This window comes from Nelumbo lutea, chromosome 6, assembly GCF_056320005.1.
Source record: "Nelumbo lutea isolate HS-2025 chromosome 6, American lotus-T2T, whole genome shotgun sequence".
Classification (NCBI taxonomy): Eukaryota; Viridiplantae; Streptophyta; class Magnoliopsida; order Proteales; family Nelumbonaceae; genus Nelumbo; species Nelumbo lutea.
Genome location: NC_142689.1, coordinates 70,619,084 through 70,634,642, shown reverse-complemented (window position 1 = coordinate 70,634,642; position 15,559 = coordinate 70,619,084). Strand labels below are relative to the sequence as shown.

The 15,559-nt window shown below is 44.0% G+C and overlaps 1 protein-coding gene across 1 annotated transcript; it reads left to right on the top strand.

Moving 5' to 3' along the window:
• Window positions 1-10,111: 10,111 nt before the first annotated feature.
• GAPB (glyceraldehyde-3-phosphate dehydrogenase B subunit) lies at window positions 10,112-14,900 on the top strand. The gene is made up of 9 exons (XM_088951701.1): window positions 10,112-10,501; window positions 10,595-10,708; window positions 10,880-11,041; window positions 11,134-11,301; window positions 11,949-12,109; window positions 12,222-12,283; window positions 12,701-12,750; window positions 13,335-13,741; window positions 14,582-14,900. The coding sequence occupies exons 1-9, from the start codon at window positions 10,403-10,405 to the stop codon at window positions 14,715-14,717; spliced, it is 1,359 nt and encodes a 452-aa protein (XP_088807827.1). The 5' UTR covers window positions 10,112-10,402; the 3' UTR covers window positions 14,718-14,900.
• Window positions 14,901-15,559: the final 659 nt, after the last annotated feature.

Sequence of the window (15,559 nt, the reverse complement as noted above, 5' to 3'; positions counted from 1 at the left end):
TAGACGAACGACTGTACAAGAGATCCTATACGCTCCCCTATCTGCGCTGCTTGCGACCTATCGAAGCCGAGCTCATACTCCGTGACACTCATGAGAGGTTGTGCGATGGGCATTTGGGGGCAGAGCCGTTGCCCAGAAAGCACTTCAACAGGGGTATTATTGGCCAACAATGAAGGTAGATGCTATTGAGCTCGTTTGAAAATGTGACAAATGCCAGAGACATGCCAATATTCACCACCAACCTGCTGTCGACCTCAAGTATCTCACCAGCCCATGGCCCTTTGCACAGTGGGACATCGATTTACTCGGGCCATTCTCGCCAGCAACGGGTGGGAGGAAGTTTTTAGTAGTAGCATTGGACTACTTCACTAAGTGGGTAGAAGTCGAACCCCTAGTAACGATCACAACTCGAAATGTTCAAAACTTCTTCTGGAAAAACATCATGTGCCGCTTCAGATTACCTCGGGTATTGATTTCTGACAACGGCAAACAGTTCGAAGACATCAAATTTCAAGACTGGTGTTCTATGGGCATACCGGACCATGGAGAAGACCTCCATGGGAGAAACACCCTTCAATCTCACCTACGACATCGAAGCAGTGATCCCCGCAGTGATCAAATGAATGAAGATAAGCTCCATACCAACCTCGATCTACTCAACAAAGTAAGGGACCTCGCGTATATCAGGACTGCAGGCTACCAGTAATGAGTCGCTCGGTACTATAACGCCAGGGTCAAGAGGCGGAACCTCCGCGTTGGCGGCCTGGTCCTTCGTAAAGTTTTGGTACCTGAGCCTGGCGTTGGCAAGCTCGGATCCAACTGGGAAGGCCTCAACCGAGTGAAGCGAGTGCTCAGGGAAAGAACGTACGGGTTCGAGACCCTCAAAGGGAAACAAGTACCTCAAGCATGGAATATTGTCAACTAAAGACAATACTATCTGTAACAACTGAGTAGGCCACAAGCCACTCCCGAAGCCTAAGGGCAAAAATGCCGAGCTAACATGATCTCGACGCAATATGACCCGGTCGCCTTTGAGGCATGGACAAACCTCAAAAATAGACTATAAGTCACCCCTAGAGCCTAAGTGCAAAGAATGCCGAGCTAACACGATCTCGGCACAGTCAGACCCACTCGTCTCCATGATAACTTGTCAAGGTGAGGAGTGTAAGCAGCTCAGGCTTAAACCCCACCAAACGTAGCTTGTCCTAGTACAACAATTGAAGTAAAGAATAACTGACAGACAAATAGTTCGGGTACACATGGCAATTGACTTGTGCACCACAGAGATGCCTTACTTCGGGTTAACAGCTCTAATAGCTTAGGTATCGAGATTGCCTTAGCAAAGATACAAAGAGCCCATCGTACTTGGAAGAAGAAGGAAAGAACTTTCATTATCACTTCAAAAAAAAAGAGAAGAAAAATAAGTGCAATAACCGAGCTAAACAGCTCGGGAAAGTCTGACTATCACGGGGCACAACCGCCCAACCAAAGACTTGTGAAAGATTGGTTTTACGACACCCGGAAACCACTAGAAGTCCAAAGAAACATCGCCTGAAGGATCCGCCTCCTCATCCTCTAGGGAGTCAGGCTCCTCTTCCTCCGCTTGGTCCGTCATCTCAGGAGACAAATCCTTCATAGTGATGCCGTTGAGGTTGAGTCCGGAGAACTTCTTCCAAACCAGCCACCGGCAAAGCTTAAATCCAGAGCAGTACGGATCCGAACCATACTCCACCTAGAGGTCCTGAAATTCCTGTGAGTCTTTAAAATCCCTGACTGCTTTCTCTCGCTCAGCCTCCACCATCTGATCAAAGTTTCGAGTCTGATTTAGAAGAGTGGACTCCAAGTCCCGCACCTGTTGCCTGAGGAGCTCCCTCTCCGTCACCATCCTTGACGATTCCTCCTTGTAACTCATGCTCTCTTCAAAAAGCTGGGCGATTTGATCCTCCTGGTCATGGATGAGTAGCTCCTAAGACTTGCTCCCCTTGCGGGTGTGATGGAGCTCACCCCAGATCCGGTCGAGCTCGCCCTGGTGCTTCTTGTTAGCAGCCCACTGGTCGAGGGCATCGGCGCGGTGAATGTGCATCTGGAGAGTCATGGCATGCATGGCAGAGTTCACCTATCGATGGAAGAGAAGATCAGAGGACAGTGGAGAGGAGCTAAACAAGAGAGAAAAAGGGAAAAAAGGTCACTTACCACCATGCAATGGTAGAGGCGAATGCTGAGAGGTTCCCGAGCTCCATATTCCCCCACTGAGCGACCTCATCATTAGTAATCGTCTTTCGGCTCCTCTAACAAGGCACAAGATAATCATTTACCCCTTTCCATTTCCCCATTGGGAACCAAGGGTAAGGACATGGCTGGAGAGGATTACAAGGAGTCTCCCCCGGTTGAGGGAGCTCGTTCCTCCCAAGGTTAATCCCACTAGTCCCCTCAGGTGGGGGCGTCGGAGTCTCGGGTGGAGGAGAGGGTAAAATCGGCTCGGCAGACCCGAACTCAATACTTCCTGAAGGGGGGGTCTGGTCGGGGTGCGTCCTCTTCGCATGGCGCTTCAGGATGCTCGAGAGAAGGTGGCGCAAATCGGCACTAGACATGGTGGCTGCCAAAAGAAAAGAAAAAAAAACCACAAGATATTAGTCCGGCAAGAAACAGAATACATGTATAGAATATTGTTACAAGGCACTACGCGACCTAAAAAGGCAACCTACCCGGGCTCAAGCCTGCCTACGCGAGCTTTTCCTTGGACAAGTAGTCTGAGCAAAGGAAGCCTACCGATGCCCAAGACAGCATCATTTTCTGAATTTCAGGGTCCAGCTCGGCCCTGGGGTCCTGGATGGCGCCCCTCCAAGCAGTTGGGAAGGGCCACCCCTCGGGGTTACGAACCACAAAGTAATCCCGCTTCCAGGCGGGAATCTTATTTAGCAGCTCGTATAAGAGCTTATAGCCACGACGGGGAGAGAGGTAATAAAAGCGCCTCTCCGGAGGAACCCCAGGAGCAGCGTTCTTTATACAAAGGATAGAGACAAAAATATCAAGGTTCAAAGGAAGGTAGTACTCGTAACACAGGGATATAGTCCCAACCATGTTTCAAATGGCGTTGGGATGAAGCTGGTCAATGGTGACGTTAAAGTGATTTAACACCTCCACTATCAAGGGGTGCAGGGGAAGATGCAAGCTAGCCTCGAGCTGTTCTTGAAAGATTACTATGTCATTGGAACCATGCTCCCAAGGGAAGTTGCCATTAGGGAGGCTGTAAACCAAGTCCCTAGGGAGGAAAAAGTAGTGGATCAGAGACTTGAGTCTCTCTGCTGTCATCAAGGAAGGGCCAAAGGTTTCAGGCTCCCTCCCCATAGAAGTAGATGCTATGTCGTCGGGGGCCTCCCGAGCCTCCGGGATCTACTCCCAAGCTCCCCTTGAGCTCGCGGGAGCATCATCATCTTGACTATCGCCCCTGTGATAGGTGTGGTATGGGTACCCAAACATGGCTGACAGTGATTGGGACTCACCAGAGGAGACGGAACGAAGCAAGCTGAGGATTTCAGGTAGACTAGGTGAAGTGTGCGACCTCAGAATCCAAAAATAACAAGATGGCGTAGGAGAAAATGAGGCCTGAGGGGGGCCCCTATTTATAGTCTCCACCCTTTCAAACTGACAGCTAAAATCAAAGCAAATCCAATGGTCCACAGGCGCCCCGACCGCATGCTTTCTGAAAGTTCAAGAAAGGGGTGTAATACACCCCATTCTAGTGGCTTCAAGAAGGGGCAAGAGCCCCCTTGAAAAACTATATAAGGAGGCCTCTAGGAGGGGGGAGAGGTGTTCAATTGCTTGAGAGGAAGGCTCTCCCACTCTTAGAGGTTCGGCCACCTTGAGAGAAGAGAAGAGAAGAAGGCTAGGCGCAAGGAAGAAGAAGAAGGGCTGAAGGAAGTTGAAGACAAGCAAGCTAGAAGAGAAGGTGAGTTCGAATTGAGGGTTTGTGATTCAAAGATCTTTTGTAATAAATCATTTGTAGTTTCATTCTCTTTTGATTTGAATTCAGCTTCTTTATTATATTTTCTTTCTTCTTTCTCCTTGTTTCCATTCTTCCTTGATGTATTTCAGCTTGTAAAATTTCAGTTCAGCAATCTAATTCTTTTTGATTCATTCAAATGGTCATGAATTGTACTTGAAGTTTCTTGAATAAGGGTGTTATTGTAGAGTAATTCGGCCAACTAACCTTCAAAACTCAGATCTGAATTCTCAGATCTGAGATTGCAAGATCTGAATTGCTTGAAAGAGAATTCAGATCTGAAATATTCAGATTGGCCGAATTAATCTATAGCTTGGAATTCCTAGAGTGCTTGAGAGAGACTCTAGGAATTCAGATCTACTATTCAAGAACTGAATTGAGTGCAAGGTTAGAGATAACTTGCACAATTCAGTTGGTGATCAATTCAGATTTGAATTGATGCCTTAGAAGTGTTTGAAGAAATGCATGCATGGGGATTAGATTCTTGCTAGAGATAGAAGAACCGTCACTCATGCATAGGATGAACATGCGTTTGAGAGAGGCTGTTCATGACCTTGGGGTTTCACCAAACCAAGGCTCAATCATGATTTATTCGAATGATCCAAATTGATAGATTGCTGAATTCTGAGATTGACATTTACTGCTTACTCTTCTAACCTGATTTGAAGGCAATTGGGCCAATGATTTAGATAGATTTTAATTTAGGATTTTTTTTAGCTTTCATTAAAGTTTTGATTATTTATTGATTAGATAAGAAGTACTCAATTTAGTATTGGTAATTGTTTCCTAAATCCTCGTGGGAACGATACTTCACTCACTACTTTATTACTTGAACGGCTAGTGCACTTGCTAGTGTCACAATGAGCCACACATCATTATGCCCGACCTAGTGTGAGTGTCCCTATAAAAGTCCTCAGGGCATAAGAGAAGCGGCTTCTTGAACTTCTGATCTCTTGAATATAGTGGTAACGCGCTACTAAACTCTTAGCTTTTCGCCTTTTCCTTACTTCTACCGAGTACTAACTTAAGCATCGGAGTGTCCCCGTCGGGCAGACCTCCAAGGGATTCTTCTTATTCTTCCCCAGTGGCGGATTGCGCTACATTAAGTACCTCGAGCATGGAATATTGTCAACTTAAGACAATACTATCTGTAAGAACTGAGCAAGCCACAAGCCACTCCCAAAGCCTAAGGGCCAGAGTACCGAGCTAACATGATCTCAGCACAACGGAACCCAGTCGCCTCTATGACATGGATAGACTCCGAGAGTGGGCCACGAGCCACTCCTCCAGCCTAAGGGCTAAAATGCTGAGCTAATGAAAAGACCTCGGCAACATATAAGACCTAGTTTCCTCATCGACATAGGCTAAGTGCTTGCAATGCTAGAGGCACAGGCATTTCGGCCGGGAACCCTATGACAGATAGCCCGCCTTGGCATGCAACAAGTTAAACCCATAAGTGACAACCGATGTCAACTTAACCCGAGTGCAGACAGATCGGACATGAACCCTACTATGTCACTCACCTCGGTGTACATTAGGCTACCCCTACTAAGCATCGAAATACAGTACGGGAACGCAACAGCTAAGAAGTCCTACTTCGGGTACGTAGCTCTAACAGCTTGGGTGTTGAGATCGCCTTAGCAAAGATAAAGAGTGCACACCATACTTAGGAGAAAAAGAAGAACTTTCATTACCACTTCAAAAAAAAAAAGAAGAGAGAAAAAAGAAAGAGAAAAACAACATTGCAATAACCGAGCTAAAATAGCTCGAAAAAGTTTGACAAATGCAGGGCACGACCACCCAACAAAAGACCTTTGAAAGATCGGGTTTATGGCACCCGGAAGCCATCAGAAGTCCAGGAAGAACACCGCCTCAGGGATCCGCCTCCTCACCCTCATCCTCCGGGGAGTCAGCTCCTCTTCCTTCGCTTGATCCGCCGTCTCAAGAGACAGACCCTTCATAGTGACACCGTCGAGGTTGAGCCCGAAGACCTTCTTCCGCACCAACCACCGGCAGACCTTAAACCCAGAGTGGTACGAACTCGAGCCATACTCCACTTGGAGGTTGTGGTATTCCTGAGAGTCTTTGAAATCCCAGACCGCCTTCTCTCGTTCAGCCTCCACCATCTGGTCAAAGTTTTGAGTTTGATCTAGAAGAGTGGACTCCAAGTCCCGTACCTGCTGCCAGAGAAGCTCCCTCTCCGCCACCACCCTCGAAGACTCCTCCCGGTAACGCATGCTCTCTTCAGAAAGTTGGGCTATTTGAGCCTCCTGGTCGCGGACGATCAGCTCCTGAGACTCACTCCCCTTGCGAGTGTGATGGAGCTCGTCCCGGATCCTGTCGAGCTCACACTGGAGCTTCTTATTAGTAGCCCGCTGGTCGAGGGCGTCAATGCGGTGGATGCGCGTCTGGAGAGCCATGGCATGGATGGCGGTATTCACCTGCCAATAGAAAGGAAGATCAGAGAGCAGTAAAAGGAAGAAAAATGGGAAAGGAAAAAAAGGCAAGGATCACTTACCACAATGCAGTGGGAGGAGGCGAACGCAGCAAGGTCCCCGGGCTCCATATTCCCCTAGCGAGCGACCTCGTCGTTGTGGATCGCCTTCCAGCTCCTCCGGTGGGCCACTTGGTAGTCGTTCATCCCCTCCCAGCTCCCCATCGGGAACGGAGGGTAAAGGTGCGGCTGGAGGGGGTTACTGGGAGCTGCCCCCTGCGGAGGGAGCTCGTCCCCCCCGACACCAACCCCACTGGTTCCCTCGGAAGGAGGTGGTGGAACCTCAGGCGGAGGGGAGGATAAAGTTGGCTCGGTAGATCCGAACTCAGTACCACTTGAGGTAGGAGTCTGATCGGGGCGCGACCTCTTCACCTGGCACCCCTAGTTGCTTGAGAGAAGGTGGCGCGAGTCGATACCAGACATGATGGCTTCCAAGAAAAAGTCATAGTATTAGTTCGGTAAGAACGAGATGTACACATATACGTATGAATACAATGCCGTGACAAAAACCACGCGACCTAAAAGGACAACCTACTCGGGCTTAGACCGGCCTGCACGAGCTTCTCCTTGGCCAAGTAGTCCGAACAGAGGAAGCCTACTGATGCCCAGGACAACATCGTTTTCTGAGTTTTGGGGTCCAGCTCAGCCCCAAAGTCCTGGATGGCGCCCCTCTAAGAAGTAGGGAAGGGCCACCCTTCAGGGTTACGGACCAAAAAATAATGTCGCTTCCAGGCACAGATTTTCTTTTGAAGCTCATGTAAGAGCTTGTAGCCACGACGGAGAGAGAAGTAGTAGAGGCGCCTCTCCGACGGAACCCCAGGAGTGGCATTCTTTATACAAAGGATGGCAGAAGGATATCGTCCCAACACAAGGATATCGTCCCAACCAAGTTCCGGATGGCATTGGGATGGAGTTGGTCAATAGCGATATTAAATTGGTTTAGCACCTCCACTATCAGGGGGTGCAGAGGGAGATGCAGGGCAGCCTCGAGCTGTTCTTGGTAAATGACTATGTCGTTAGGGCCATGCTCCCACGAAAAGCTACTAGTGGGGATGCAGTAAAGAAGGTCCCTAGAAAGGTGGAAGTAGCTAATCAGAGAGCTAAGTCTCCCCTCTGTCATGGAGGAAGGGCCGAAAGTATCGGGCTCCCTTCCCTGCGAAGTGGAAGTTCCTTCTCCGGAGAACTCCCAAGCTCCCCTGAGCTCGAGGGAGCATCATCGTTTTGGTCACCGCCGTGGTGACGGGCATGGTACGAGTATCCCGACATGACTAACAATAAGCGAGACTCACCGAAAGAAGGCGGGATGAAATAAGTTGAGGAACTTGGGTAGGCTCGACAGGTGCGCGAACTCATAATCCAAAGACAAGCAAGCTGGAGTGGGGGGAAACGAGGCTCAGAGGGCCCCCCTATTTATAGCCCCAGTGTCTCCAAAGCGACAACCCAGATCTAAGAAGATCCAACGGCTCGCAGGCGTGCTGGCTGCACGCCTTCTGATGACCGAAGGTGATTGGTGGTTCCCCGAAGCGACGGCCAAGATCTGAGCAGATTCAGCAGCTCGCAGGCGCACTGACCGCATGCCTTCTGAAAACCAAAGGCGATTGGCAGCACGTCTTCCGTGGTTAAGGCAATGACGGCTGCACAATGCTCAAAATTGAAAGCCACTTCTACACGTTTTGGGAATCCAAAAAGTTAGAAAAATCAGAAAATCTCTTGATTCTCACAAACACATTCAATGCGAGTAGTCAGTCAGGTTCGAATTTCGGTTAAATCAGTCCATCACACTTCATGAATTCCCCGCACTGGGTCAATGCCGCCAGCACAAGGAGTGGGGGGCAATTGATGGAGGATGATTTGGACCGACCTCATAGCTCGGGTACACGTGTGCGTGACCTTGCTCAAACGGTGACTCAGCGTGATAGCACAGCAAGCGTAATCGCAACTCGGAAGGAAGGTCCCACCGAGTTCAGCTCGACAAGTTGGCAGAATAGACTACTCGTCGGGACCCTCCTGGCTTGCACCACCACCTCGGGGGCTAAGGCACCCCGAGCTACCTCCGAGCTTGGGGCCCCCTGACCTTTCCTGATACTCGAGCTCCCCCAGTGGATCTTGGGTCACTTCCTGATAGGAATACACCGATCTGCCTATAGACACCCCGAGGTGAAGGCACCTCGAGCCAGATAGCTCGACTTAGCCTGCCCTAGGCAGCTCGCCGCTTACAAGATAGCTTGACACAGGGTACCTCACGGAAGGGTGGTTCGGAATATCACAGGAAGACCTCCTGCCCGACCACCGTACCTGACATATCTGGAGGTAGTAGCCATATCTCTCATCAGACAGCATCGTGCATGCCATCTTCAGAAGGTGCTTTACACCTGACAGGCATGTACCCTGCAACGATGACCCCGCGCATGCCACCTCAGCCCTACCAGTAACGACTACGATAGGCTGACAGTGGCGGTTATACCTGCCCTGTCAGAGGCCAATGGGCCGGATGTAACGGGTTTCCGCTACAAGGAGTTTAATATCAAGGAGGACAAGTATGATCAGGATCTTCTACACTCGCACTATCTGCACTCTTAGCCTTCGTCTTCTCCTTGCTTCTCCTACAGAGTACTAACCTAAGCATCGGAGTGTTCCCGCCGGGTAAACCCCCTAGGGATTCTTCTTCTTCTCCACCTCAGGTATCTTCCAGGAGTCACGTGAGTGCCAACTAGGAGTGATCGGATCGCGCTACATCAATAGCAAAGTTCCATTAATTCAATTTTTTTTATTAATCAAATTTCTAATTCTAAAAACCAAAACGACAGTCGAAATATTCAAAAGCTAAATTAACTAAACCAAAATTTTTTATTCGATTTTTATTTTAACGAATTATGCTCACTCCTACGTAAATGCATTTTAATTTTAAACCAGAGAAGATGGTTGGTGCTTGATGGGGGTGAGCAAACAAAAAAAAAAAAAAAACTGAAAAATCGAACCAGCCAAAAAAATCCGAATGAAGTCGAATAAAAAATTTGGTTAACCAAACCAGTCGGTTTGGTTTTGGTTTAATATTTAAAAAAACCAAAGGTATCAGTTCGGTTTCGGTTAACCAAAATAGAAAACTGGCGGTTAACCAAACCGACTAGTATACATATATTTATATATATATGTTATATATATATTTATATATAATATATATTACATATTTTCTATATGTTATAAATTAATAAATATGTATTATATATAAATATATATTTATAATATATAATATATTATTTATTATTTAAAATATAATATTATATAACTTCTAATATTTCATTATATATTTATATATTTTTGTATATTAAATATTATAAATAATATAAAACTGAAAATCGATGGTTAACCGAACGAATCAACCGATCGGATTTGATTTGGTTTTGGTTACCGATAACTCCGGTTCGATTTCAAAAATTAGCCCACGGTTCGTTTTACCGAACCGTGAGCATCCCTGACTGCCTGATGGAACAATTTAGTGGTGGTGGGGTATCTATTCCTTCTATATATTCTTGCCACCTGTTTGGTTAAGACTCCATTGATTGAAGATTCCACACCTCTAACTGTTAAAAACATTTCCAACACTACTTCAGTCTGACGTTGCCGGCTAGCAGCCTAGCGCTCCTCAAGAGATAAAAAATCAACAAGGGTATTACTGTAATTGTAATAAAAGTACAGGAAAGAATGGTGGTGGGGCAAGAAACGTGTGGTTCGAACTTAGAAGTTGCCACCACAGACTTCATCTTATCTCATATCGTATGTGTTCTCACCACACACTAGTTTAATCCTTCCCAACCAGATATGAAATAATATTAGCAAAACCATTGACATCATTCAATTACTGTATATATACCGAAAAAGTTCTTCCACTGGTCTTAATTGCAGCCATGGCCACTCACGCAGCTCTAGCTTCCTCAAGGATTCCGGCCAACACAAGGCTTCCCTCTCGGAGTTCTCACTCTCACGCCACTCAGTGCTTCTCAAAGGTCTCTCTCTCTCATAGTCTCATTTCAAATTCCTTCGTGATACAAAAAGCAGGTTTGAAGTGCACATTTTTTCTGATCTCTTTTTGGTTGCAGAGGCTTGAAGTGGACGATTTCTTTGGACTCCGATCCAGTACGTCCGTGACCTTCGGCAAGAATGCCAGAGAGTCGTCTTTCTTTGATGTGGTGGCTTCCCAACTTGCTCTCAAGGTGGGGGTTACGACTTTAATTTATATGATTTTCTAATTACTTCCGGTTAATCTCTAATCAGTACTAACCGGTAACAAACTCTGAACTTTCTTCATCCATTAACTGCATCTGTAAAAATGCATGATTCCATCTTTAATTCTTTTTCTTTCATCCAACCTTTTCTTTTATTAGGTTGCCACTTCTACACCTGTTATGGGAGAGACAGTCGCTAAGTTGAAGGTAGCAATCAATGGTTTTGGACGCATTGGCCGGAATTTCCTCCGGTGCTGGCATGGCCGGAAAGACTCACCCCTGGACGTCGTTGTTGTGAACGACAGTGGCGGTGTTAAGAATGTAAGAGAAATTACTTTCAGCCAGTAACTCCAGAAAGAGATCTTCCGATTGCAGAATAACTTTTTCCTTTCTCTGATTGATATCTATCGCAGGCTTCGCACCTTCTCAAATATGATTCGATGCTAGGAACTTTCAAGGCGGAAGTGAAGATCGTGGACAACGAGACCATCTCCGTTGATGGTAAGCCGATCAAGGTCGTCTCAAACCGGGATCCTCTCAAGCTACCATGGGCAGATTTAGGAATTGACATCGTTATCGAGGTAACCTTTATTTCCAAATTCAAGTCCTTCTTTCACAGATTGCCACGTGGAGCAATATATCCTTTGTCAATCCAGAATTTACATCAGATAAAGTTCAATGTGTTAATTTACTAGCTCTCACAGTCCATACCATCCCGATGAAGAATTCCCCAAATTACCTTTACCATCCAAACCGGTGTTTTCAGTTTGGGCCAAACTGGATGGTTGAACCGGTTACCCAGTGAACTTTTTTGTTTTCAAATCTGATCTGAGTTTTACAACATTGATCCTAAGTTCTGATTTTTTAAGAATCAAAATTTTACAATATGAGGAGTTCTGGGGCATAATCAGTTTGAGGTAGCCAAGCCTTATACTGACCCCGAACATGTTTGAAAAAAAAAAACACATCAAATGTCAAATATGCCCCATCTAACATATAGGACTGTATGGATACTTTGAACCATGAATATTTATATATAAAATGAATGAATTGCACAAAATCCTTTTATTTTATGCCTAATAACTTCATTTATATGTAAGAACTCTTCTTTTGAGGAAAACCCCATTTTAATGGGGAGATCAATTATAGTAAAACTGCTGGTAAAATATTCATAATTATCTAACTAATTAGTAGTCTAATTAAGTCACATGCATGGAGTTTAATACAGGGAACAGGAGTGTTTGTGGATGGCCCAGGTGCTGGTAAACACATTCAAGCTGGGGCTAAGAAGGTTATCATAACAGCTCCAGCCAAAGGAGCAGATATTCCAACCTATGTTGTGGGAGTGAATGAAGGAGATTACGACCATGAAATAGCAAACATTGTGAGGTTGGTATTGATTGCAAGTTTTTCACCTTTATTGTTATTTTTTTTAGTTTAAGTTTAGTGATGGCTGTTAATTTAGAAATCATAAGCTTAATTAAAATTCTGGCACTTGCAGCAATGCTTCTTGCACTACAAATTGCTTAGCTCCTTTTGTGAAAATCATAGATGAAGAGTTCGGTGAGTGTCGTGTAAATTTTAAGTGAGGATTTGAACACTGTTTGAACCATGGTATTTAAAAACGAACAGGTGATTGAACCGGTCAGGGATCCGGTTATTCGTTCAAACAGTTTGATTGTTCAACCCGAATGACCGGTTCATTTTGACAAAAAAATAAAAAATTTTAAAAAAATTAGAAAATGGTCAAAACTGTTCGAACGGTTAACCAGCTGGTTCAGTGGTTTGCTGACCAAAATTAACAGTTTTGGGAAAAAAAAGCAGTTTTGAGGAGAAAATAGAACCGATCAGGTGACCAATTCCCAGTTTTTCTGATCCGACCTTCCAATCCGGTCCGATTTTGAAAACCATGGTTTGAGCAATCAAACAAGGATTAATTAATTACAGCTATAATCTAACTACCACTCATTTCCTTTGTAGGTATTGTTAAAGGAACAATGACAACTACTCACTCCTACACAGGGGATCAGGTAATAGCTCAAACTCTGAAAATTCTAGTTTGCAGACCAAATGGGTGTTAGTAATTGTTTAGTTTTTGATCGTAAATTTGATGATTTTGTCCTAAGTGAATTTAGGGGTGTCAATGGACCAAAACATTGGACCTCGTTCAATTAGACCAGTTCAGATTTAATGGTCCAAAGTATTTATTGGATTGGATTGGTCATAATTTATCTACAATTGATTTATATTGAATTGGGTCAGATTGAATTGATATCTTATCTATTGATAGAAGATAAGAATACAGGTGTCAATGGACCATATTTGGATTAGACCAATTGATATCTGATCTATTGATAGAAGATAAAATTATAGGTGTCAATGAATCAAGTTTGGATTAGAGCCAATTTGAACAGATTGGATGGTCTAAACATTGAATTAGATCGATCCAAAATGGTCTAAATTATTCCTCGGATTGGACTGGATTTTTTATCCATCTGTAATGGAATGGATTTATATTAGACCCGACCGGAATGGACCAAATTCGGTACCCCTACAACTACAAGTGATAAATAGATTAATTAATGCATTAAATCCCTAAACAATATTGCTGCAGAGGCTTTTGGATGCATCCCACCGTGACTTAAGGAGAGCAAGAGCGGCTGCACTGAACATAGTCCCAACAAGCACGGGAGCAGCCAAGGCTGTGTCTCTAGTATTGCCCAAGCTCAAGGGCAAGCTCAACGGGATTGCACTTCGAGTGCCTACACCTAACGTCTCGGTTGTGGACCTGGTTGTAAATGTTGAGAAGAAAGGAATTACAGCCGAAGATGTGAATGCGGCCTTCAGGAAGGCAGCGGAGGGACCACTGAAGGGCATATTGGCCGTGTGTGACGTTCCTCTGGTGTCAGTAGACTTCCGATGCAGTGATGTCTCCTCCACCATCGACTCATCACTCACCATGGTGATGGGAGACGACATGCTCAAGGTTGTCGCGTGGTATGACAACGAGTGGGGATACAGGTAAGCCATGCGCACACACCAAGATTAATTATACCAATTTTCATAGCTTTTGAAGCTTCATATTTATATCAGACGTATCCTATCATATTTTTGGGTATTATACCTGTTTAGGAATTCATTTTTTCAAATATATAAAATCAAAATAAAAAATAGAAAATGTATGCTTGAAATACAGATCAGTGTTTTGAACCGCTGTTGATGAAGACGGTCAGACCATTTGACCAATAAACCATTCAGGCAATTCTTTTTTCACCCTTAATTGGGTCGTTGATAAAAAACCGTTGATTTGGTCAGCAACCTGCTGACCCAGGTAGTCAAACTATTGACCTGTTTAATGGTTTTTGGATGTTTTTTATTTTAATTAATAATAATAATAATAATTGGAATGAACTATCCATTCAAATCATCCACCTAAACTGGTGGCTTGAATGAGTCCAGTTCTAGGTTGGTTTTTAAAACCTTGGTACAGATACATTTTGCTAATACTCAGTTGGGAAAGGATACAAATACAAATATGTAGAATGCAAAAGCAAAACCTTGTATTTTGTATGTATTTGTACTCCTTTCAAAATGAGCCTAAGGCAATAAGGCTGTATTTGATTGCAGTACAAATTTATTTGCACTAGTACAAATGTATAAAAATGCAAATGTAAAAAATGTAAATTCTTATTTAATTTTATTTTAGATTTTAGTTTATTCTACTTTATATCTTAATTTACTTTATTTATACTGCAATCAAGCAAAATAAGGTAAAATTTAAAACAAAAATATATAAGTTAGAATTTACACTCAAATCATTTACACTCGTGAACCCTGTGCAATTTTTGCTTTTTTGTGTAGCCAACGAGTGGTTGATTTGGCGCACTTGGTGGCTAGCAAGTGGCCAGGAGCAGCTGCATCAGGAAGTGGGGATCCACTTGAAGACTTCTGCAAGACAAACCCAGCAGATGAGGAGTGCAAAGTCTATGAAGCTTAATTGTTTAATTAGATTCTTTTTCATCTCAAGTTAATTAATTTACTTTTGTATTTATATAACTATACGTCTTGATCGATGGACATGATGCTTTGCATGCAAGGATTCAGGTTTATTTCTGGTCCTTGCGTTTTGTGATGAGAAATCGGGCGAAACTAATGAAATAAGGTTTAATTAGCCAACTTACATTGAAGTGTTATTTTCTTTCTTGTTGAATATTTGGAAGAATCACCTTAATGTTTGAATGTCTATATGCCATAAATCTACTGCCCGTTTGGGAGGGCTTTTGGGATGCAGTTTCTGGTGTTCCCAACTGGGTTTTACATAGAAATCTTTGAGTTGTGTTTGGTTTGAAAGAAAAAGTAAAAAAAAAACGAAGGGAAATGTAGAAAACCTATATAAGTTTTGTACAAGTTTGAGGTTTCCCTACCTTTCTCTTCTTTTTCCTATCTACTTTTTCAAACCAAACATGACCTGAAGTTATGTTTAGTGAAAATCTAGAAAACCAATATGCACATTCCATGGTGACCGTAATACAAAGCTACCCAAAAGGTCCCAGATGATGCCCTAATGGTGGCACTCTTGCCGAATTGAATTACCACAACGACCATAGTGACTCTTTACCAATTTGACAAACAACTGCAACTCTATGTATGAGATAACAAAGAGAGAGAGATATATATATATGACTAATGGTCGAATTAATTGTATTCGACTCTTCCATGTTTATTTATATAGAGTACAAGAATGAGATATATAATGGTAAGTTCTATTTGATCTAGGATAGGTTTAAATGTAATCCTATTTAGGATAAGACTTATCTTACAAGGATAAGTGTTATCGTT

Coding starts and splice junctions, on each gene's coding strand:
- GAPB (XM_088951701.1), top strand. CDS start 10,403: ATGGCCACTCACGCAGCTCTAGCTTCCTCAAGGATTCCGGCCAACACA. Junction 12,110..12,221: donor GAAATAGCAAACATTGTGAG/GTTGGTATTGAT, acceptor TGGCACTTGCAG/CAATGCTTCTTGCACTACAA. Junction 12,284..12,700: donor AATCATAGATGAAGAGTTCG/GTGAGTGTCGTG, acceptor TTTCCTTTGTAG/GTATTGTTAAAGGAACAATG.